General features: G+C 37.2%; 1 protein-coding gene across 5 annotated transcripts in view; it reads right to left on the bottom strand.

Moving 5' to 3' along the window:
* Positions 1 to 25050, bottom strand: part of SLC9B2 (solute carrier family 9 member B2) — a 34327-nt gene that overhangs the window by 5865 nt on the left and 3412 nt on the right. For 2 of the 5 annotated variants that reach the window (XM_060011813.1, XM_060011816.1), the window contains exons 3-9: positions 22502 to 22672; positions 17206 to 17348; positions 16212 to 16339; positions 14821 to 14996; positions 11467 to 11573; positions 9098 to 9247; positions 655 to 763 (exon numbers count right to left, since the gene is read on the bottom strand). In XM_060011813.1, coding sequence (XP_059867796.1) covers positions 655 to 763; positions 9098 to 9247; positions 11467 to 11573; positions 14821 to 14996; positions 16212 to 16339; positions 17206 to 17348; positions 22502 to 22672 — 984 coding nt within the window. The remainder of the gene's footprint in view (positions 1 to 654; positions 764 to 9097; positions 9248 to 11466; positions 11574 to 14820; positions 14997 to 16211; positions 16340 to 17205; positions 17349 to 22501; positions 22673 to 25050) is intronic. The other 3 variants (XM_060011814.1, XM_060011817.1, XM_060011815.1) reach the window with 2 other exon arrangements.

The raw sequence follows: 25050 nt of genomic DNA on the forward strand, positions 1-25050 counted from the left end.
ATCAGAATGGAAGGATATTATTTTAAGTTAGAGATTAAAGTCTGTTTAACTTCTGAAGAGAAGAACACTGTGACAAGGATATTTGAGGATGAATAAGAAAAAGGGAAGAATCTATGTGTAAGGTCCAGAAAGAGGTGGCAGGGGATGGGATCCCTAGTATGGACGGAAGAATATTGTGATGCAAGGAAAGGAGGAAATAATGAGTATATGTGTGTAAATTAATTTTTAAGTGAAGTGCTATGAATTAAGAGAGTTTTAACATAATGGCTTTCAAATGTGTGAATGAATAAAAGAATGAATGAACAAACATTTTTATTCTATGGGTTCATATTATAGAACTCACTATTTATCTTTAAAATTCTGGCCCTTGATCAGGGTAAGGCTAGATGAACATTTTTATCCTTGGAAAAACACTTTAAGGCCTGCATTTTATTGATGGCAGTCAGCAGTGTCACTTTTCTTTACAAGGAACAATATTTAAAGGTATAAAATTTACTGTCTTAGATTGACAAACATTATTTTTTAACGAACTGCTCTAAAAGACTTAGCTCGTTACCTTTTTATATAATTGTGACAATGGGAACCACTGAACACACACCTACTAAAGATATTTCAACTGAATATAAGAAGAGTTGATTTTAGCAAAATTCTTACCTACAGTTTCTGGTCTGAGAGCTGTAATGGCTACCTCTGCTCCAATCAGTCCAAAGAGAAGGGGCTGAAAGATGAACCAGGCAACTGCTATAACCTTTTCAACATCTGCCTAAAAGGAACACACACACACACACAAACAGACTTTCATTATATGAATTTAGAAGTTCTAAGAATTTTATTAATTTGAAATTTGAGTCAATTTGACCTGAGATAACCTTTACCTCTGTAGCATCTATGAATAAGAAGTTAGCTAGAAGAGAGCAAAAAATTGCGCAAAGATATTTCTAACACAATTAAGATATATGAGGTACTTTAGTGTTGGTTTACAAGTAAATGTTAATTATAAAGAGTTTTAAGTAATCTTAGGACTTCTGCTGCTGAATACACAATCTGTGTGTGTGTATTATAATGAATAATATTATATTAATTATATTATTATTACATTATTGCATAGTTTAAAATTTTGTTAATTTTCATTCAGCAATATGATTTAAAGACCTTATATCAGTGCATATATCTAGATATTCACCTCATAACTGCTGCATAGTAATCTGTGGTATGGGAGAACCATAGTTGATTCAATCATTTCTTTATCAATAGGCCTTTAAGTTGTTTCCAATTTTTTCTTTATAAAAAAATACTGTTTGTGGATATCTCAAATCACGCACAAAGATAAAATCCAGGTATAACAAAGTACTGTACCAGTTATTAATTTATTGCCCTTTGGCTCCAAATCTGCCTTTCCTTGTTTCTCTGCAGAAAATGGAGCTGGGCCCTTTAAACATTTCACCTTTGCCAGCTGGTACCATGTTAAGTATTGTCAGTAGAAGGTGCTGAAATCTATTGCAAGAGAAGGAACTCTTCCTGGTTTCTGTGGCTCTTCCCAGAAAGATCTTCCAGCACAAGGCTCCTGCAGTCCAGGTGGCTTCTCCAGTGCCAGGGTCTTGCAGTGCATGGTGCTAGCAGCTTTCCCCAGCCTATACCTGGGGTGGTTTCGTAGCCACCTCCCTTGGGCCATATACCTCCCCATGCACTTAGAGGGTGGATTTCCTATAAGTTTGGAGAGTAGATTTCTAGTAAATTTTGTAGGTAGGGCACCAGGGTGATCTCTGTGTCACCCAGTGAACCAAGGCTCTAACAAGGTCTGGATTCTCAGCCCTGGAGGAGGGAGTAGTGAGGTGAGGAGGAGAGGTGGAAGGGTGTGCTTTATCTCAGCCCTAGGAGTTTATAGCTGCTATTCCTATATTATTTAGGGGTCTCTGTACATCTTACAAGCCAATCCCTTGTTAACTGATCCCCAGGATGGTTAATAATAAACTTCCCTATTCCAGTTACTATGTGATTTCTCTTTCCTTAGGAGACCCTATTTGACATAAGCATAACTTTATAACACATGATGCAAACATCCTAGGAAAAGACTGACACAATTGACCATGCAAAACTAAAATGTCTGTGGCAAAATAAACCATAAAAAAGACAGTGACAAACCAGGAGAAAATAACTGTACTATGTGTAACAGAATAAGGAACAATGTCTAATCAATAAGAAAAAGATAGAGACCCTAGTAGAAAAATGGGCAATGCATATGCACGAGTAATTGTACAAGAAGAAACACAAATGGCCAAAAACCCTGAGACACTAAAACTCAGTAATTAGAGAAACACAAATTAAAATGATATACCATATTTTGGGGGGAGGGGGTAATCACATTGAAAAAGACACTAAAAAAGTTTTAACAATGTAAAGTATTTGTAAGATTGTATAATTGAATCTTTGTAAGATTCAATTTGTAAGATTGAATAATTGGTAGGAGAGCAAACTGACAACACTTTTTTGGAGGGCAATTTAGCAGTACCCAGTACAGTACCTATGAATTTACATTTAACAGATTTTTTCAGTCAACATTAAGAATCTTTATTTTGGGGGACTTCCCTGGTGGCACAGGGTTAAGAATCTGCCTGCCAATGCAGGGACATGGGTTCGAACTCTGGTCTGTGAAGATCCCACATGCCGCAGAGCAACTAAGCCCGTGTGCCACTACTGAGCCCGTGAGCCACAACTACTGAGCCCGTGTGCCACAACTACCGAAGCCCGCATGGCTAGAGCCCATGCTCCATGACAAAGAGAAGCCACCACAGTGAGAAGCCTGCACACCGCAACGAGGAGTAGCCCCAGCTCGCTTCAACTAGAGAATAGCCCGCACACAGCGACAAAGACCCAACGCAGCCAATAAATAAATACTTTTTTTTTTAAATCTATATTTTTGGACCACATTTTTACCCTTACAATTACATGTTCTTAAGGATATGCACTTCCATATATGTATGGAATTCCGACAAAGGAGGATTACATTGTTTCTCTATTTTCTTCAGTTATTATTTCTGATATGTTTATTAGGGTGAAGATTCTATTTCCTCTTAGCTTATAAAGACAGCATCTGTGAGGGGATTTGTTGATTTTTTTATATAATTCTATTCTTCTATCATGAAAAACAGTTGTTTCTACATCATAAGGAATCAGATGATGAATGAGGTTCAAATTCTGCCACCCACTAACTGCAAGCCACTTGCCCTTAGCACCTCATTTTTCTCATCTGTAAAATGAGAGGTTTATATTAGAAAACATCCAAGATCTTTTATCATTTAATGACAATGACTAGTTCTGCCCCAACAGGTCCAGTTGCCACCCTTCCACATCTTTAAATTTTACTTTTGCATTTAATTTTTAGAGTATATCATAGCTAAAACTAAGACTTTGATACCCCCAGTTGTAAAGAACAAAATTCAACTATATTAACTTTAGGTTACTTAGCCTTTTGTTGCCAGGACTAATTGTTTAAGGAAGGTCCTCAAAAATATTTCATGTATTCAGAACTCCAATGACAGCAGAAGTCCTAAAGAGTTTTCTCTATCAAATTATCTTTACTTCTAAACTGTAGACTAAAGACATGATTTGTATTTTGACTGTAACATTTTAGACTAATTGAACATCAGATATAGGCTTACATATTATATAATTTAAGAAAGGGAGAAGAGTCACAATGTATCTTCTTGTGGCTTTTCATAACTTCAAAAACAAAATGAATTTATTTATAAAGAAAATGGAGGTCTTCCCTGGTGGCACAGTGGTTGAGAGTCCGCCTGCCGATGCAGGGGACACAGGTTCGTGCCCCGGTCCGGGAAGATCCCACATGCCGCGGAGCGGCTGGGCCCATGAGCCATGGCCGCTGGGCCTGCGCGTCTGGAGCCTGTGTTCTGCAACGGGAGAGGCCACAACAGTGAGAGGCCCGCGTACCGCAAAAAAAAAATAAATAAATAAAAAGAAACTGGAACCATAGAATAAGCTAAGTATAAAAGAAGATGAGCCAAGGGGAATGAAGACTGTGTTGTCCATTGAAAGTTAAGGCCACTTTATACATCTCTATGCATCAATGGTAAGAATCTTCAAAAATATAAATCACTTTCAAGGATGGACAAAAGAAGAAAGTTAAGAGAAATGAAGGTTTCATCATGGGTTAAATATCTATGTAAGTGGACACTTCTCAGACTGAACAATTCAAGATTCAGAAGATCCAAAATATAACAGAAAACAAAATCCCATAACTATAAAGGTCATCTAGAAGCACTGAATTTGAAAATAGATGAAAAAATAGATGACAGGCCCAAGAAAGGTGAGTGCATTTGAATAAAATAAGACAAATGGCAAGATTAATGATTATATGGAAAACCAAGCAGAAAAGTAAGAAATAACATCAGAAACTACAGGCACAAACGAATTTTATAAAATATTTTAGCTTTTCAAAGTATAACTCAACAACAGTATTACTGTAGCACTATTGAGTTTACAAGTGCTTCATTTCCATTTCCCCAAACAACAGCCACAATTCTTTAGATGTTATTATTAGTCTCTTCATATTACAGTTGAGAAAACTGAGTATTAGAGAAGGTAGGTGACATTTTGGGGATTATACAGCCTGAAGCAGGATTGGAATCCGAGTCCCCATAACTTAAATTTTATGTTCTTTATATAATATTGTGCTGCTCTGGAGGGTGTCTGCCACATAATTGATTCAATGAAGATTCTCTTGCTTTCCTTTCTTTAGGGAACCAGTTTGATGTATTCACATTGTGTGTTCTCATCCTGACTCTGCCACTTACTGGCTTTGCGACTTTAGGCAGTCTATCTAGTATCTCTAAGCCTTGGTGTCCTCATTTGTAAAATGGTCTGATATCTACCTTTCAAGGTTATTGTAGAGAATACATGAGATGACGTATGTAAAACTTTACAAGAAAGACATCTTTAAGGAAAAAAAAAAACTATTGAGGAAAGGTTCTAATAAGAGATTCATAGATCTGACCACATGAAAGTATATGATATTTGAGTGTAAAAAATGAACAATATAAAATGGCACAAAAATCTAACTTCATATGTATAGATGTGTGTATACACCACCAGGTGGTTCTGATGCATTCTCAAGTTCGAGAAACACTATTCTAAGCTGATGAGGGTGCAATGAGATAGGTACTTCATATATTACAGTGGAAAAGTAAATGGATACAACTCTAGAAAGCCGTTTGGTAATGCATGTCAAAAACCTCAAAATGTTCATATTATTTGACCCCAAAATTTCACTGTTAGAAATCTGGCCTAAGGAACTGATCAGAAATTGAATTTCAGCATAATTAAAAATAGCAGAGACTAGAAATCACCTAAATATTTAACTATAAGGAAATGGTTTTAAAAAAATTATGGGGCATCCCTATGTGTATATGTATGTGTGAGTATGTGTGTTGTGTTTTGTGTGTGTGTGTGTAGATAAAGAGATATACACAGGAGAGTAACCAGAGGTAAATATGAAAACAAGGTACCTAGTTCTTTCTCTGGGTTGTGGCTTACATTGACCTTCTATGTAATCAACCAGGCTGCAGGTAATTCAGGCAAAGTTACGACAAATGCATTCAAACAGATGCTTTGTTTCAGCTTTAACAATATTTTCTATATAACCCACACTATATTCTGGAGAATAGCACAACTGAAACTCATCAGAGTTTCCCTTTCCCTCTTTGTCCTTCTATGCCCACAGCTAGTGACCACTTGTAGTAGGGATCAGTCTCCCCTTTGATTTCCCTGTTGCTAAAACTATTGCCCTATTCCAAATGACATGACTCTTTTTTGTTGTTTTTTAAAATCCTATCATTTATGAACTTAATTTTAAATTGCAAAGTATAGAAGTATAACATTTTTAATATATGTGATATGTGTTATTCAAATAGACGTCAAAATATAGAAATGTGTCCTGTGTAATAATGCTACAGTTGTATTATAAGGGTAGTACCAGTCGCTTTGGATTCAAACCGGAGCTTAAATCCCAGTGCCACTTTTTCAATTTTGTGACCTCGGACATGTTTTAGAACATGTTAAGTTCTTCTGATTTACAGTCTCTATAAAATGGAAATGGTAATACTTTTTCAGTTTCTTTTGTGAAAGTAAGTGAGAATACTCACTTAGTGCCTTGTATAAGGCCTTACAGAGTGGCAGTAACATTTATTAGTTCCTTTCCCTCCTTTTACCCATGACAGGATAATATGAGCTGGTTGTTAATTTTTGAAAATTTTTAAGAGGTGACAACAGATAGCATTTTCCAGTAAAATTCAATTTGAAGAAACTTACTATAAGTGTATTTGAAATTTTTCCTGTTGAATAAATGAACGGAAATAAGCCAAAATACTTAAATAGCTTACAGAGCTGTTGGCTTTAGGTAGAGGAATTGTAAACGATTTTTTCTTTCCTTTGCTTTCTGACTTTTTTTTATTTCCCAATATTTTAAAATGAGCGTATAGTACTTTCATACTCAGAAAGAAAACTAATTTTATTTAAAAATTATTCTCTTTAGTAATTTATTTCTTTTAATACTGACAAATGTTTACAATTAAGAAGTTAAGGGACAGATTCCAGTCTCAGTCACTATTTGGCTGCAACCTCATGAGCAACTCCAAGTAAGAAGCACCCACCTGAGCCAAGTCTGTCCACAGAAATGCAAGACAAATTAAAACAAAACAAAATTGTTGTTTTAAGTAATTAAATGTTGAGGTAATTTGTAACCCAGCAACTGACAACTGAAATAAAAAATATTTACAACAGCAAAAAAGAAACCAAACAATATACAAAAATAAGAAGTTAAGGGACAGTTTGTAGAATGCTAACGGCTGGCAAACTTCCCAGGTGTCGGATAAGGGGTCACAATGCAACTTTAGCTGCATCCCTTTACTGGGTGAAAACTGTGTCCTTGGTCCTGAGGCAAAGGAGTAGATCAGAGAGCTTCAAGGAGCAGGTGTATTAGTCCGCAGCCCAGATTAGGGTGGAAGACAGACAGTGGTGAGTCCTCAGAGAGAAGCAAGGGAGGCAGCACAGCCCTATGTCCCAAGCTGAGATTGGACAGAAGACTGCCCACGATACGGGACAACCTTGCCTCAGCCCTCAAGAAAAGGGAAGCCATAGAAAAACAAATGTTTGATAAGAGCAAAGGCTTATGAGAGATAAGGGATGACAGGAGTACCCAATTTATACGAGGAAGTTTGTTTACTTTTTAGCTTTGCTCTTGTTCGATGTTATATGAAATCAGAAATCTTGTTCGATGTTATATGAATAATATAGGTGCTGCTGAAAAGAAAAAAAGTAGACCACCTGAAAGCCTTACCGCCAAGCCTCTGACAGGGCAACAAACCTAGGTGCCCATCTGGTGTCTAGAGCAGGGTTTCAAAGGGACCCTCCTTTTCCTCGAAGTCCAATCCATCTCAGCTCACTTTCTTGTGGCCTCAGTACCCTTGTTCACACAAGGCTCCAGGAGCCCCTTCCAATCCTTCCCTCCTCTAAAGCAAGATGATTCACACTTATACTTGTCCTAATTTTATAATCACACTGTTAGAGAATGAATGGAAGCCTCCTATCTGAATGCTATTTACCCACAAGGAAATTCTATCTCTAGTATATCTCTGCAGAGATTCCCATAATTGAACATGATTATTTATCTAATCTCAAGATTTATAACCTTCACATGTTTCCATATGGCATTATATTAAGCTTAATTATTTTGAGCAGTTTTCTTTAGGTTTTCCAAAAGGATATATCTACATTTAGTTTAGGTCACATACATCTAATTTCTTTATTAAACAGAATAGCACATGACCCTGTCAAGTTCAAATCTATAAAAATGTATTTTAAAATTAAAATAAATAAATGGCAATCAGCTGATTTCCATAATACATATTAAGAAAACAGATAACCTTAATGATCTTGAAACTTGGTAAGGAAAACCAAAACAATCTTATAAAAAACAGGCACAAGCTTTTGAATACACTGGCAAGTAAACATATGAAAAGATGATTAGTTTCACTCATAAAGAAATGCCACCAGATCAGCAATGAGATACATTTTTCACCCATCAGATTGGCACAATATCTGAAGACTGAAAATAGATCAGAGAAGCAGATTCTCTCACATACTGTTGGTGAGAATGTACATTGGTACAGTCTTTTAAAAGGGCAAATTGATATTATCAAAAGTATCAGTGTGCACAGTCTTTCAAAGAGCAATCCTATTTCTAGAAATGTATCCTATAGATAAACTCAATAATATGCTATAACATTAAAATTTTTCTCATTTTAATATTTCTGAAATTAGGATATCAGTTTAATTGGCAGCATTCTTTTTCTTTCTTGATAGCATGTAAAATAATAATAAGACTGGATAGTGCCTTAGAGTTTACTGAATATAGTATATGAAAGGGCATTTTATTGAAGCGCTTTTTGTCTTAGCAAACTAGAAACAATCTAATGTCTATTAGTAGGAGACTGATTAAATAGAGTATAGCACAGCTATACAATGCAGTACTCTGCAGCCCTTACAAAGGATAAGGAAGGCAGCATGGAAATAGAACCATGGTACGCTTTAAGTAAGTAAATATGGGTTTTTTTTCCTACTTAAAGATGTATTTTTTGTTTGTTTGTTTTGTTTGTTTTTGTTTGTTTTTGTTTTGCGGTACGTGGGCCTCTCACTGTTGTGGCCTCTCCCGTTGCGGAGCACAGGCTCCAGACGCGCAGGCTCAGTGGCCATGGCTCACGGGCCCAGCCGCTCCGCGGCATGTGGGATCTTCCCGGACTGGGGCACGAACCCGTGTCCCCTGCATCGGCAGGCGGACTCTCAACCACTGAGCCACCAGGGAAGCCCAGTAAATATGTTTTAAGTAAAGACCTTAAGTTCTAGATTCGTATGTAAGGGGAAAAGGATGTGCGTGTGTGAACTTGGACATACATTTACAAATGTATAGAAAATAGCTTTTATGATTAAATAATTTCATTAATTTGATGTTAAGGAAGTATCTGGAAAGAAAAAATTAATCTGATCAGAAAGTGATCATGAGCAGAAGAACTTAAAATAAATTCACCTTTGCGCTGGCCCATCCCTTGCCTGCAAGGAAAGCCAGGACCAGCGTGCACAGTCCTCCTGCCCCAGGGAAACCAAAATACATGCTGCTGAACACAGCCAGCACAGACAGCCCCAAGACCAGGAATGCTCTCTTCCACACGAGCTTGTCCTAGAGGAGGAGAGAGGTTGGTTAGCTCAATTATTTCATATAACTGATTTCTAACTATTGGTTTTTCCATAGTCAGGACTTAGTAGAAAATAAAAACGTCTGTGTCTGAGCATATAAATGCATGACAGAACATTTACTTTCTTTTCCTTAGTAAAAGTAGAGTTAGCACATGTACAGATGTTAGGTGCCTCTCCCAGGAATACCAGTTATCCTTCTCTGCAGTTATCAAAGCAGAATTTCACAGGGCTAAATGCAACAGCAGAAAAAAGCACATAGGCTTTAGGGACAGAGAGACCAGGGATAAAATTTCAGCTTTTACACCACTGACATATGTAGTTGGCCATATTACTTAAGCTCTTCAAGTCTTCTTTCCCCGTTCCCTAAAGCAGTTACATCCCAGGGATTCTGTGAAGGCTAAAGATATGATAGCTCTATTATTTTTAGGTTCTCTGTTCACTCTTTAATTTGATACTCTCCTGGTTTTTCTTTCTAAATCCTTGAATACCAAGAAGCTTTAAGAGGCTGTCGACAGAGTAGTTTTTCGTTGTTGATTTTTTTTCAACTTTTTATTCTATATTGGAGTATAGCTGATTAACAACGTTGTGATAGTTTCAGGCGCACAGCAAAGCGACTCAGCCATACATAGACATGTATCCATTCTCCCCCCAACTCCATTCCCTTCCAGGCTGCCACATAACACTGAGCAGAGTTCCCTGTGCTACACAGTAGGTCCTTGTTGTTGATTTTTAAAGTCTCAGAAACGTGTACCTCTTTCCTTTCACTTTTCCGTTTGGCCTTTTAAACTTCTTGATTGCTTTAGAAGGCAGGCAGGCTTTTTAGAAGTGCTTGGCTTGGAAGCGTGCAGGCTCTGGCAGTGGGTTACCTGAGTTCATTCCCAGCTCCACTGCTTTCTAGCTACGTGACTTTGTTTAAATCATTTCTCCCTAAGCCTCAATTTCCTCATCAGTAAAATGCTCATATTAACAGTACTCTTTTCATCAGTTATTGTATGGAGTGCACTAGATCAGCACTTTCCAACAGAACATTCAGTGACGACAGAAATTTCTGTATCTGCATTGTCTACGGTAGTGTTCTGTATCTGCGATGGCCACATGTAGCCAGTGGCTGCTATATTGAACTAGTGGCACTTTATTGTACCTACCACGTCATTTTATACATGGTAAACAACAAAATGTAAGCTATCATTTTTCTCTTTACTTTGCTGTTTAATTAGAAAATCCTATAACTTTCTATTATGCATTCATAAAATCTACAATCTACAATTGAAGCTTTTTGTGCACAGTAAAAATTCAAACCAACATACATTCAAGTAATGTTAATAATAACGTTCTTACGTACAGTTCGACTTTAGTTAAGTTTCTAATTCCATTCAAAATGCTCTGAAATCTCAAAATAATGCCAGTTCTTCTAGGAAAAAAAAAGACTTTTATATGTTTATCTAAGAGACAAGGGGAGTAAAGGAAAACAAACAAAACCTTTGTTTATTAAGAAATCACTGTACAGTAAAGGACTTTGATATCTTTGGTGAGAAATGTTGAACTATATGATATGAGATGATAAGGTCTGTCTATTTGATAGTACTAGAATCTAAGGTATTTTGGGACTTCCCTGGAGGTCCAGTGGTTAAGACTTCGCCTTCCAATGCAGGGGATGTGGGTTCAATCCCTGGTCGGGCAGCTAAGATCCCACATGCCTCGTGGCCAAAAAACATAAAACAGAAGCAATATTGTAACAAATTCAATAAAGACTTAAAAAAAAATGGTCCACATCAAAAAAAACTTAAAAAAAAGAATCTAAGGCATTTTGATACTAAAAAAAGAGGCCCCCAAAGCCATTTTATATCTTGATTTAGTTGAGTACTATGAATAATAATAAAATTAAAATAAATAAAAATAAAATTAAGATAAATAAAAAGACATATTGTATTATTTTAGAATTGATGTTATTTGTTTTACAGTCAAGTTTGAAGTATACAGAATATAAATTAGAGAAAAAAATTCCAGGACTGCATTAAAAATCTGATACATTCAGCCCTCTTCATAAATCTCATGGACAGCACTAATATTGCAATGAGCAGTTTTAAAATGGGGGGCCATTTTCTAAATCACATAACTCACACCAGCTTTCAGGGGAGTGTTCTAGAATGCTCCTCCAATGACATGTTAGAGCATGACTTACCCACAGATTATTTCTTTTACCTGGTCACTGCTTGGAAAATACTGAATAAAAAATCCAAGAAGCAATCCAGCTGCCATACCGACTACCACCTCCAAAACTCCTTTGAGGACATTAAAAACCGTGGAGCCTTAAAAAAAACGTAAAAAGAAAAACCTGAGACAGAATTCTAAATCCATAAATGCACAGACGTTAATCATTAACATAAAGAGTCTAATTATATAGAAGGAAAATGTACAGATCTTTCCTGCTTTCCATATTCTTAAAATGTCTAATAAAATGGGCCTCCATTAAGAAAGGTATGCATATTATTGGAGATAAATTTAAAAATAGGCATAAGCTATGATTTGTGTACTTTCTTCTATGTGTACTTCAGTATAAATTTACATAATTTACTAAGAAAATATGAAAGGTAAAATTCATAAATCAGGTCTAATTTGTTCTACTGTATTACATGCATAGGCTGGGTGAGCAGACAGACCTAGTATTCAAACTGCCATTTAAGAGCCTGATTTTTTAATAATAAATGCATATTGATTTTAGTAGCTATATACAGAATACAGTAACTTAAGAATTTGGCAATAAAAGTAAAATCTTTTCTTACTACAATGAACGTAGGGGACTCACTCCTTCTCGAATGTTATTTCTAAGATTAAATCTGAAAATAAATTATTTTTGAAATTGCTCTTGGAAGTCTTTATTTGTTGCTTAGCTTCTTTGAAATATCACAATATAGAGGTAAGTAAACTATATTTTCCCCCATAGCAAACAGGATTTAGGAAACTTTAATTTAAAAAAATCTTTGCTAGCACATTGTGCAGAAAATTATATTAATATTGCTCAATATATAAAGCCATCCTCACAAACTGTTCTAAGAAAATATGTACTAACCAGTTATGTGGTTTCTTGTTATTATAATTTCGGGTACAGCATATGCCACCCCTAAGGTATGCCACTTTGGCATAAGGATTATTTTGAGCTGAAGGCAATTGAGAAGAAACATACAAAATAAGCTCTCAGCCATCTCCCTATTTGCTTTTAAAAGAAGGACATAAATTTGTAAAGCTCTCCCTCTCCCCTCTCCATCAGGAATGACAGAAGTTAACCACTGAGGCCACGTGGAACCCTAATCAGCCCAGGGACAGCACCAGAGGAATCTACATAACAAAGCGCTGAAACCAGCCCTTATCTAACAATAGTTTGCTCGTGTATTCGCCTTTCCCCAATTTGTTGCCTCTAAAAGCTCAAAGTCCTTTTCCTTTGTCTTGCACTTCTCTACAAAATCACTGCTCTCCGCTAAGATGCTTTTTAAGCCCCAATTCTAACCACCCCTTGAGTTACTCACCACTGCGTACTCCAGTGTGTAAGCACGACGTACGCACATGCTAGTAAACATTTTCTCTTGTTAAGCTGTCTTTGGTCAGTCTGATTTACAGGGTCCCAGCCAATGAACCTAAGGTGGGTAGAGGCGAAATAGCTTTTCCTCCCCTACGGTTTCTATCCTCTCTCTTATTTAAAAGAATAATTACCTCTGTAGTAATTTTACTTAGCTAGGATAGCTCTCTGCTAGGTAATGGTGGGACTGTCAAAAGCATCTAGCTGTGATAGTAGCCTATGTCTTGAGCTAATATGGTAAATAATTTACTATAAATGTGTAGAAAGGAGCCAATTAGTTTGTCTCTGATATAGTAAGGTTGTTTTAAAAAAAAAAATACTTCTTGGGCCCTACCTCTGAAAATTCTGATTCAGTAAATCTGGCAGGGCTTGGGATCCACATTATAAAGAAGCTCCAGGGGCTTCCCTGGTGGTGCAGTGGTTGAGAGTCCACCTGCCGATGCAGGGGATACCGGTTCGTGCCCTGGTCTGGGAAGATCCCACATGCCGCGGAGCGGCTGTGCCCGTGAGCCATGGCCACTGAGCCTGCGCGTCCGGAGCCTGTGCTCCGCAACGGGAGAGGCCACAGCAGTGAGAGGCCCACGTACCGAAAAAAAAAAAAAAGAAGCTCCAGGTGGTTCCAAGCAAAAGGCCTAAGGACCACATTTAGTCCACATTTAGTGGGGCAGGGCAGAGGGAATACAGCACTGCTGACTGGGAAGGTTCTGCAGGCAGCCCTGCAGACCCTCCTCGTTGCCCTCCCTGCCCTGCTCTCCCCATCCCCTGTGATTCTAATGCAAACTGTTGCTCTAAAGCCATGGTTTCCATTCCCAGAAGTTCTAATTTAATTGGCCTAAGGCAGTGCCTACAAGAGTATTTTAAAAAACTCCCCACGTAATACTAGTATGCAGCTGAGGCTGAGAGCTATTGTTTAAAAGGTGTATAGCAGGAGAACAGTGCAAACATACTTCTGGATAGGTAGAGCAGAGGGTTTTTTTTTTGTTTTTTTTATCTGCAAATAAGCACTTTATTATCAAACAGTTCAGCATCAGAACAAGGTTTCCAAAAGAGAAAAAAGTGTAGATTTGACTTAATAGATAAGAGGAAATCCTCACTGGTTCTTGAACAAGAAGGTAACCTTATGAAAGCCATGTTTTTGATAAGATTAATTTAACCAGTGACATATGGCAGGGACTGGATGTAAGGCAACTTTGGGGCAACAGGAAGAGGCGAAGTTCTAGGTACTCAGCAGAAATCATATATAACCCCCCAAAATGGGACAGTAACTACAGTGGAGTGGAGAGGCTAAAAATACATGACTTTCTATGAAGGCGTGTTCCCACTAAATAATCTGAAGCTAAATTTAAGCTACAATTACATTTTGTCAATAATATGAAATTGCAAATCTTATTTCCAACTCTTGGACGTGGATTAAAAAATGAACTTAAATTTATGCTGTGCCAAAGGAGAGTCAAGGTACTGAATAATAGTGGGAGAGAAAAAAATGCCTTAAGTTCTTTTTCATTACTACTTAAAACATAATGCATCCATTTCCAACATTTGGTAAGTATGGAAAAGATACCCATTAAAATCATTGCTGCTATTACCCACCAAATGTTAAAACTGTTCCTGTTTTAGAAGAGCGCTCTTCCTCCCACTTGGCCTGCTGTCATTGTGCTCATTGAAAATCTACTCATCCCTTGTGTGAAGTCTCCAAGATTAAACCTTCCCAGAGGCTCCATGTAGAAGCTGTTTTAGTCCTTCTCTAAATCTTCAAGTCCTTTGAATCTCCCCTTACTGCACTTACCAAACTGCTTGAGCAGTCTATGTCTAGAGGGTGAAGCTACTGGTCCCTTCCTAGTATGGAACTAAATCTTGGGAGGTGACTTTTTCCATTTTAATTTGCCTTAATTAATTATCAAGCAACTATGCCATGCTTGTAACACCACAATCTATGTTTCTAGAGTGCAAGAGAACAGCACGTTGTGAACGCATCCCTGTACCTGTGGAAAAGGCCATGCCCAGGCAGGTGTTGAAGCCAGTGATGGCCAGAATATCATCGAAGCTGCCAGCAGCCATGAGTAAGGTCGGGACGCCTTTTTCAACACCATAGCCTCCTTCCTGCAAAAGGAGCATTGAAGGCACCACGACAGCTGGAGATACAGCGCCTAAAACAAAACTAAGCAGGCAGTGCTTTAGGCATTTATGACAGTATCTTACTCATTATTATTATTATTGTTGTTGAAAGTATAATAACCTCTACTCTTTTAGAGGTTACACTTTGGACAACTAAAGTCTTTCAGATGGGAGCAAAGCACCAACCCAGAAACACATACATATATGCAAGTTCTATAGAACACTTTTTTCAAAGTATGGCCATGGATAACCTGTGTTAGAACTACTTAGGCTGCCTAAAAAGTTACGTTTATGGGTGGTATAGAAGACCTGACGGGGTTAGGCCCCACGAATCTAACTTTTTTTAAAAACAAAACATTATGGTATGAGGTTTGAAAAACATGGCCACAGACTTTTTGGATTGGAACCCAGTGACGTTAGGCCTTTTACCAGGATTGAGTATGAAAAATAAGACAACAGATTAGAAGGAAAAGGCCATAATGACATTGACAGTGACACTCATAATGGCAGCAGTAGGAACACCAGAAAGCATTTTATAGTGCTTACTACGTGCCAAACACCATTTTAAGCACTTTACATCTATTAATTTAATCCTCACAATAACGCCATGAAAAAGCTACAATCATTATCTTTGTTTTGCAAACGAGTAAACTGAGGCACAGAGAGATTAAATAACTGGCCAAAGATTGCATAACGCAAAGTCATAGAGCTGGAATTTGAATCCAAGCAGTATAGCTCCAGGGTCATAACCCTGAGAAATAAGAACTTCTTACTTGTTGCATACTCACTAGTACTAAATTCTAAGTACTTTCATATTTATTTAATTCTCATGGCTTTTAACCATTAGACATAAGAACTGACAATGGAAGGAAGAGACAGCAGAACCATCTATTCAAACAGTCTGGTGACAAAAGAAGGAGGAAAACACTTCTGGGTGTTGATGACCGTTGATACATTTATTATCCTTTATACCAGACTCTGAGGTGAGATCTGGCATCTCTCTCACCAGTCTGGAATCACGTATAGGTAAAAGATCATTACTTCTTCAATAGTTTAAATTATTATAATCACTGCAAAAGCTAGACATACACTATACACATATACTATCATTTGAAGTTATAATATTTAGATTATGCTGATATCGATGTTGTATTTTTTGATGTCCTTAAGAAAATGCTATTACGTGTTCTCTTGTAAGGAATCGGTGAAAGCCCTAAATGTCTGTGCATATTTTCATCCAATAAAGAAAAACCATTACCCCAGCATAAATCCCCATTGCCATGGTAAACCCATGAGGAAGTGGGCAAGAAGAGCAGACGCACACGCCTCCACAAGACAAGGACCCAAGGATAATCTTATACAAACACCCTTCAACTTCTTCAGGGCCTGCAACAGAAAATTAGACATACTAAAATACTTCTCTAAAGACATGCAGAGATGATGACATTCAATGCTTTTGCTTCAATATTCAGCCCACATCTGGACCATCACAAATCTTCCAGGAATGTTCCACTTAGAACATCTAGTGTTCTAAGTGTTTACAGCTAGCTTATTTATTCCTCAGAGCAGCCCTACGACATAGGTAATATTATGCCCATTTTGTAGATGTCCTCAACTAAAAAGGCTCAAGTTAAAGTGATCTGCCTATGATCATGACAGTGGTGAGTTGTGGAGCTAGGTTTGCACCCAGGCAGGCTGCTTCCAGAGTCTGTGCTCATAATCCCCACGCTAGCTGAGTTAACCCTCTCAGGGTTAGCTTTATTTATAATTTATGGTCCCAAAATTAGGCTTGGGTGAAAACCTCCATCCCCCAAAACATGCATTTCTAAATCAAAACATTCCTAATGTAAAAGAGCATTTAAAAACCTCATACTTGAGACTCATTCTATATAGGAGGCAGTTTCCTGAGCCAGTACAGTTAGCCCTAAACTCTTATATAGGGCTTCGCATGCCAAAGAGATGATGTCTTCTCTCTCATGACCATAATTTATAACTATGGCCCATATCTCTGTCAGAGAAAAGGGGGGGCCTTTATTCTTGGTGCTGTCCCCACATAGTAACTCCACCTTTCTCCAAGAAAGAGTATGGGAACATCTTCTGGGGAGAGTTCTGCATGAAACAGATTCTGTTCTCTTCTTGAGAATGTCATGCACAATGCCCACTTCCATTTCCCAAAGCTCAGTGATTCTAAACACTGGCAGTGGTGAAGGAACAAAATTCCTAGTCAATAATTAGAAATTTATACTTCATACATTTGAATCAAGCCCAAGGCCAGCGCGAACCAATATGACAGCCAGGGCTATGCTTCTCAAAGCAGAAGACCACTTGTGCTGGATCTGTACGTTATCACTGATGACAGGGATATTTCTGATGAGAAACCCAGCAAGCAGCATGCCTAGAATGGAAAAGTCAAACAGCTCTTTAGTTAGTTTTCAAATACAGGCAATAGGTTTTGGCACTTTAGCTGTGAAAGAGACTACCCTATAATCCTAGGAAATACTTCCTTTTTTGCTTATCAGTTAGGTGAAATTAGGTTAAGCTTTTAATTAAAATAATATAATAAATTAGAGGAGTTAAGACAAGGCTTTAATACGAAGATTAAAAACAACAGATTAGAATAATTAATAATTCCTAAATAGCTGAACCTGAAAGGGAGAAACAGGATGCAGTATTTGGATAGAAAGTGTGATCAAATTCTAAATGTAAAATGTTTTGATACAATGTCCAGGGACTTCCCTGGTGGTGCAGTGGTTACGAATCTGCCTCGCAGTGCAGGGGACGTGGGTTCGATCTCTAGTCGGGGAACTAAGATCCCACATGCCGCAGGGCAACTAAGTCCACGTGCCGCAACTACTGAGCTCACTTGCTCTGCAGCCCGCGCACCACAATGAAGATCCCGTGTGCCACAACTAAGACCCAATGCAGCCAAAAATAAGTAAATAAAATAAATATTAAAAAAAGTACAATGTCCAACTTAGTCATCCCTTTGTGTGCAACTAGCAAAGAGCTCCTGACAGTATTGCCTACGTCGGATTACCTGAAATGTCAATAAATACCTATATGGATTCCATTTTACCTTCAAACAGGATAATTTAAGAACAAAAGACCCTACATAACCTGCTCTGCAAAGGCTTAAGGTGAGTTATGATGAAATGGACATTGCTCTGTCATGTCAGCTGGTGACTCCTTTTTCGTTCAGCCATTCAACCTTCACCAAATGCCTTCAGTATTTTAGATACTATAATAGGCACTAGAGATATAATAATGGACAAAAACTGGGTACTACACCTCAACAAGCTTTCAGCCTCTAGGGGAGCAAGACAAATTGACAATCTGAATTTTATGGAAGCATGAGGAGGTATTGTATGAGCTGAGACGGGAGGGGAGAGTCAGAGGGGTGCAAAGAAGGAGAAGAGGGGTAAAGAGGCCGGGGAGTTGAAAAGTTTCTGAAAGAGAAAGCAGTTTCTTCCAAGGTATGAAAAAGAAGTGTGACCTTCTAGAAACTGCAAGTAGCTGAGTGTGACTGAGGAAACTGAGTAGTTTGTAAGGGAATCCTGCCCTCAGTGATAATACTTCATGCCCATGCAAAGGGAAAGACTTCTCCAGCAGATACTGTGAGGCTTCCACCCTCCGTTCTCCAGCACTACCCTCTTCTCACCATGTCCTTATAAGCACCACCCGTTATATGACTGGACAAATTTACTAGTGTTGGGATGTTTTGAATGTAAGCTTTGAGAACAGAAAAGAATTACCCGTGTGGCTTTTTGTGACTTGCCCCAGACACCGTTAGGTAAAGGAGCATCACTCCCAGGCATCTTTCATCACTGCCATTTAATCTGGAAGAAGGTCTCTAAGTTCTGAATTCTGCAGTCGTGGTCTTTCTAGAATTTGTGAAAATATAAACTAGCCTACAATAACTATTTTTAAAAGAATAATGAGAAGAATAATATATGCTTATGGTAAAATTAAAAATTACTGACAAGTGTAAAGTGAGGGCCTCTCACTGTTGTGGCCTCTCCCGTTGTGGAGCACAGGCTCCGGACGCACAGGCTCAGCGGCCATGGCTCACGGGCCCAGCTGCTCCACGGCATGTGGGATCTTCTCGACCGGGGCACGAACCCGTGTCCCCTGCATCGGCAGGCGGACTCTCAACCACTGCACCACCAGGGAAGCCCCCAAGGGCAACTTTTGATCTTCATTCCCCAAAGGTTTTCATTGTTAAGGATTATTTGTGCCCTTCCAAAAGGTTTCTATACCTATTTAAGCATGCCTGTGTGTGTGTGTGCTTTTGTGTGTGTGTGTGTGTGTGTGTGTGTGTGTGTGTGTGTGTGTGCTGGACACAAATGAAAGCATGTTTATATACCATTGTATAATATTTCCCCATTTAACAATATATCCTGGATATATTCCCATTGATATATATATCTGCCTTATTTTATAATAGCTGCAATAGTATCTCATTGTTTGGAAGTACCATAATTTTGGAACCAATTAATGGACTTTAAGATTTTTCATTACAAACAGTGCTGAAATGAGCACAGTTCATACATCAAGTATTTATTAAGTGCCTACTACATGCCAGACCCTTATTATACCCTGCTAATACAGATAGCAGCTAGACCAACATGGTCCTTGTCCATATGGAGCTTACATGTTTGTAGGTTTGTGTAAGTATATCCACAGGATAATCCCTAGCAGTGGAAATGTTAAGCCCTAGGGTACAGGCATATTTCATTTTCATAGATATTGATGAATTACCAAGCCCAAAATGCTGCACTAACCTTATATTTCATTAATACGTCAGTAGTTCCTCACTGAAACTTAAAATGTGGATCTAAACCAGTCCTAAATTAATTATAGCATATAACTACCTGGAATCAAAAAGAATAATAATCTAACAAGAATTCAAAAATACGTTAAGAGGGCTTTTTTTTGGAGTTTTAGGGGGGAAGGGAGCATTTTTTTGTTCCCCAAATGAATGTGAAAATTTCCCTGGGAACCAGTTTCCTTTGCCAATGGTCTGGATTGCTCTGGTCACCTGATATGGACTTGGCAGGCATCTTCTTGCCTCTGAGCCCCCGTTGGCCTCTCCCTCTCATGTAGGTTGTGGAGGAAAGAACACTTCCTTTGATATAGGACTATTCTTTTTTTCTTAATTTGTATTATGGAAATTTTTTTCAATTATAATGTGCTTCAAAAAAACTTGGGAGTAGATGAAATAAGATTGGTCATGTATTGATAACTTTTGCATATTTAAAAAGATTTCCATAACACAAATTAAGAGAAAAAAGAATAATACCCCTCTATTAGGAAAGGTGTTCTTCTCCCCACAACGAAAGGAGAGGCCCATGTGGGCTCAGAGGCAAGAAGGGAATATCCAAATCAAAATCAGGTGGCCACGTCAGCCCAGACCATGGGCAAAGGAAAGTGTTCCAGGGCAACTGTTTTCACGTTTATTTGGGGAATAAAAAAAATTCTCCTTCATCCTCTATCTCTAGCAATTATTTCAATGAGCTTATGAAAATATAGAACAGGCAATCATCACACATATTCTGTCTCAACAAGTCTTTATGCATTCAGATAATGTTTCGGTTTTAGTTACTGGCCCTACTACAATAAAAAGTGGTAAACTTTTTTCTATCACAAGTGCAACACTACAAAAAGGGATGCTAAGATATATAACGTATGTGATCTTTCAGAATAATTTCAGTCACCCCAGGAGATTTCATGAGATCTCAAAGCCCAAGTCTGTACCACTTGGCAATGTGGTATACTTAGTTTGTTGTAATAATAGGCATAGAATGGAAAAAAAAAAAGGATGAGGGATAAAGTGTATTTTCATAGAGCCTAGAACAGCAGTCTCAACTTAGGTTGCATAGTAGAATCACTTGGGGAACTTTTAAAAATTCTGATGCCCAGGGCATATGCCACATCAATTAATTCAGAATCTCTGGGCATCAGCTTTTAAAAGACTTCATGAGGTGATTCCTATGCACAACCATGTTTGAAAACTTATAATTAGCTTATTAAAAATGCAGAATCTCAGGCTCCACCCCCAGATCTGTTTAATTAGAATCTGCATTTTAACAAGGTCCCAAGGTCATTTTTCTGCATGATAAAGTTTGAGAAGCACTGATTTAGATGCATGAGTCAGCAAACATTTTCTGTCAAGGGTCAGATAAGAGATATTTTAGGCTTTGCAGGGTCTCTTTCACAACTTCTCAACTCTGCCATTGTAGTGTGAAAGCAGCCACAGACAATATGTGAATGAATGAGCATGGGTGTGTTCCGATAATATCTTATTTACAAAAGAGGTGGATTGCCAACCCTTTATCACAGCATACAGGCATATTTAGAAACAACTCATTTTAACAATAATTCAGTTCATAACTTTAGAGAACAAAAAGCACTCATGATAAATAATATGAATTAAGCAAAATAACTTTATTTTTACCTAAAATTGAAAAGTATATTGAGAAATAGTGCATGGTCAAATGTAAATAACTCTACTTCTTTTTATATTTAGCTTCAACTGCTGACCACAAATTCAAAAGCAAGTAATTTTGGTCTTTGTTAGCCAATATTGATTGTCCTCACTAACATAAAATAACAGGAAAAATTGTTACTCAGGAATTGTGTGCAAATATATATGTGTGAAAGATATGTGATTTTTAAATAAAACTTAGTGATTTATAAATCTGTTAGAAAAGGACACAAAATGCCTTTTGTGGTATAATGAAAGTGGTAAATTAAAATTTTGTAATATGGAATTCTTTGAAGAAACATTAAAGATATAATGTCCAGTGTTAAGACTAATTTTCATGTGTTTCATGTTTGGACAGTTCTCATGGCCTCTGGAAGAATATTTTTGGCTAAATTATTTTAATAAGCATGATAATACAATACAGCCAATGGTGTGCTGGTAAATGCTTAATAAGTAGCTGTCCAAAAAAGTGTGTATTTATATATTTACATATTTATTATAAATTTTACTGATATAAGGGATGTGCAGAATACAGTTTATAAATATGCAACAATCATCGCTGTAAATTCTATAGAGCCAATCGATTCTCATAGAATGCTTTCATTGTTTTTCATTGTTGAACACCAGATCCATAACCAACTATGGTTGCAGTTCAACAATGAACTGACAAAATCAGATTACAAATAAATGCTTGACCACTATCTGGCTTAGCAAAGAAGTCATTCACATTATGACGAGCCAGTATAGTGTCACCATGAATATTGGCTGATAAGTTTGTTTATGTTAATGAGTAAGATGAAAATGAACCAATGAAAATGCAGGTTGGAACTTCACTTGTTTGTCAGTGATGTGAATGACTAACAATATAGTAAGCCCTGATTTGTAGCACTTGCTGAGTTCTGTCTTAAAGATACTTCCACCATGGCTGATGTTAAGCTACCAACATAGTGTCAAAGAATGTGGATTTAGGAAGAGGGCATGAGAGGCACAACATTATATATTATTTCCATAATATGACTTAATATGACTTACTCTGAAGTAAACAGGATGTGTTTAGCACTTACCCAGAAGGGGAGGCAGTGGAGGTAATGTAGGTAACTTAATGAGTCCCAAAAGTTTACCTCCAATGATGGCACAATAGAATAGGATTATAATTCCAAACAGGTTTCCTCCAGGAAGACATTCAGGGCCGGTAATTGACCAAACTACAGCCCACAGAAGAACCACCATGGTAACTGAAATAAACGAGGAAAACTAGTTTCTACCAAGGAGTGGTCATCTGCAGGTTTTAATATAATCTAAACATTAAAAAAAAATGAAGACACATACAAATATTTATAATCATGTGTAAGTTTTAAAGAACATCAGTAATATAAAAAACTGGGTAATTTCCAAGCACCTTAAAAAGTAGGATATTACCACAGTGCCTTTGCATCCACCTGTGCGCTCTTTCTAATCCCATCGCCCATCTGCTTTCACACTGCCAGCAGAAACTACTATCTTGGATTTTTTTTTAACTATTCCCTTATTTTTCCTTATAATTTTACCATAAATATTCATTAGTTAATAAAAAGAGAGTCACTATCTATATATCTATATATTTCTCTTCGCAGAAACATGAGAACACTTTAACAATCACACTCCAGTATTTTAGTTCTGCCTTGAATTAAGCATTATTGTTTATTGTTTAACTATTGCTTCTTTTCTATTGTCAGTTTGTTTAGAATTACCTACATACTTACCTTTTTCTTTCATCATCATTCATTATGGCATCTCAAACCTTTCATCTCGACAATTATTTTGTTGCCTGAAGTATTTCCTTTAGGAGAGTCATGTCTGTTAGAATGTGAAATATGTTTCCCTGTTTGAAAACCTTGTGTTCTACAAAATCGTACATTGACAATAGAAAGGCACATGGAAAAAAGAGAGTTGGGCAGACTACTCACAACTCAAAACTTGTGACCAAAGCACTAACAGAAACAACAACAATCCTAATAAAAGTACCAGCACAGTTAAATCTCCACTAATATTTGTATCTCCCATAGTCAACCTCTTCTTTGCAGACTTCAACACTGGAACCACACTTACTATTTCAAGATGCAGAATCTTGAGAGCATTTGCTCTAAGCAGAGAGTAGTTCCATCAAATCCTATCCAGACTGTAGCCTTCTCCATCAATCAAATGGTTTGTTGTTGTTAATGTTTTGTTTTGTTTTGTTTTTTAACTGAGGTAAGTGTTGGCAGCTTCTTCATCACATGTGGCTTCATTAGACAGCTTAATGTCGTGGAAAGTTTAAGTCTTTGACGTCCCTAAGAGAACAACTAACCGCCTCAAAGGAAGGTACTTACCCAGGGTGCTCAGCTTTTTAAAAGGCATTATCTTTAAAGTTAGTAAGTCTTTATCTTTAGTTGTAATAAAGTATATACCTGATCTTTCTTGGGGGAAGGGTTCAATTCACTTTGTACTTATTTGCTATTGCTCGATGATGTTAAAGATTAATATGCCAGGAAAAATTATGTACAAAAATGCAAACTCCATATTACACTGATACAGTTCCCTATTTACCATCGCATATAAACTAAATCATGGTACAGAAACACTCTGTAGCAGAGCATGCTATATTTCTCATGAAGGTCTGCTGGTAGCAAATTTTTAGTTTTATTTATCTGGAATCATCTTTATTCTCATTCTTAAAAGATAACTTATCTATGTATACAATTCTAAGTTGAGAGTTACTTTCAGTTCCTTGAAAATATTATTCCTTGGTTTTCTGTCTTTCGTTACTGTTTTGTAAGTCTAATTTCAGCTCTTTTAGGGAATTCTTTTTCTTTGGTTGGTTTTAAGATCTTTCTTTTCCTTTGGCTTTCTGCAAATTCAGTATATGTTTAGGAATGGCTTCCTTTTGGTTTGCTTAGGATTTATGCTTTTTATAAATTCTGTATTTCTTCAAATATTTTATCTCCCCCATTTTTCCTATTCTTTTTTTTTCTGGAACTATGATTAAATAGTCACACTCTCCTCTCCGTGTTGCTAACCCTAGTTTCATATTTCCCATCTTTGTCTTTGTGTATTGCATTGTACATAATCTCTTCAGATCTATTTGCTAGTTTACCAGCTTTCTTTCCACTTACTCTGTTGTCTATCCACTGTTTTAAATTTCAATTACTGTACTTTATTTTTCATCTCTAGAACTTCAGTTCGGTTCTTATTAAAATCTGTTCATTTTTATAAAGAGTTGTTTTGTACTCATACTTGCTATTTCCTCTTTAGGTTCTTTACAGATATCAAAAATATTTTATATTCTATTTTCTGATAATGGAAAATGTTGAGATGTTTCCTTGTGCATTTATTTATGATTTTTTGTTTGTTTTCTTGCAACAGTGAGCTCTTCCTTGCAACTGTATCTCTGGGAATTGCTGGAGCCTTAGGTTTGAGTCTGAGTTTTTCCAGATAGGATCTGAATTTGCTTCTACCATGTGTTTAGATGCTTACAAATTGGGACCACTTTTAGATATATTTTCAGTTTGAGTTATTTTTCTATGAATTTGGAGCACAAATCAGAATGAAGTTACCCATTTTTAGTGGAGACTCTCCTCTCCTCCAGCCAGCACCA

Source organism: Delphinus delphis, chromosome 5, assembly GCF_949987515.2.
Source record: "Delphinus delphis chromosome 5, mDelDel1.2, whole genome shotgun sequence".
NCBI lineage: Eukaryota > Metazoa > Chordata > Mammalia > Artiodactyla > Delphinidae > Delphinus > Delphinus delphis.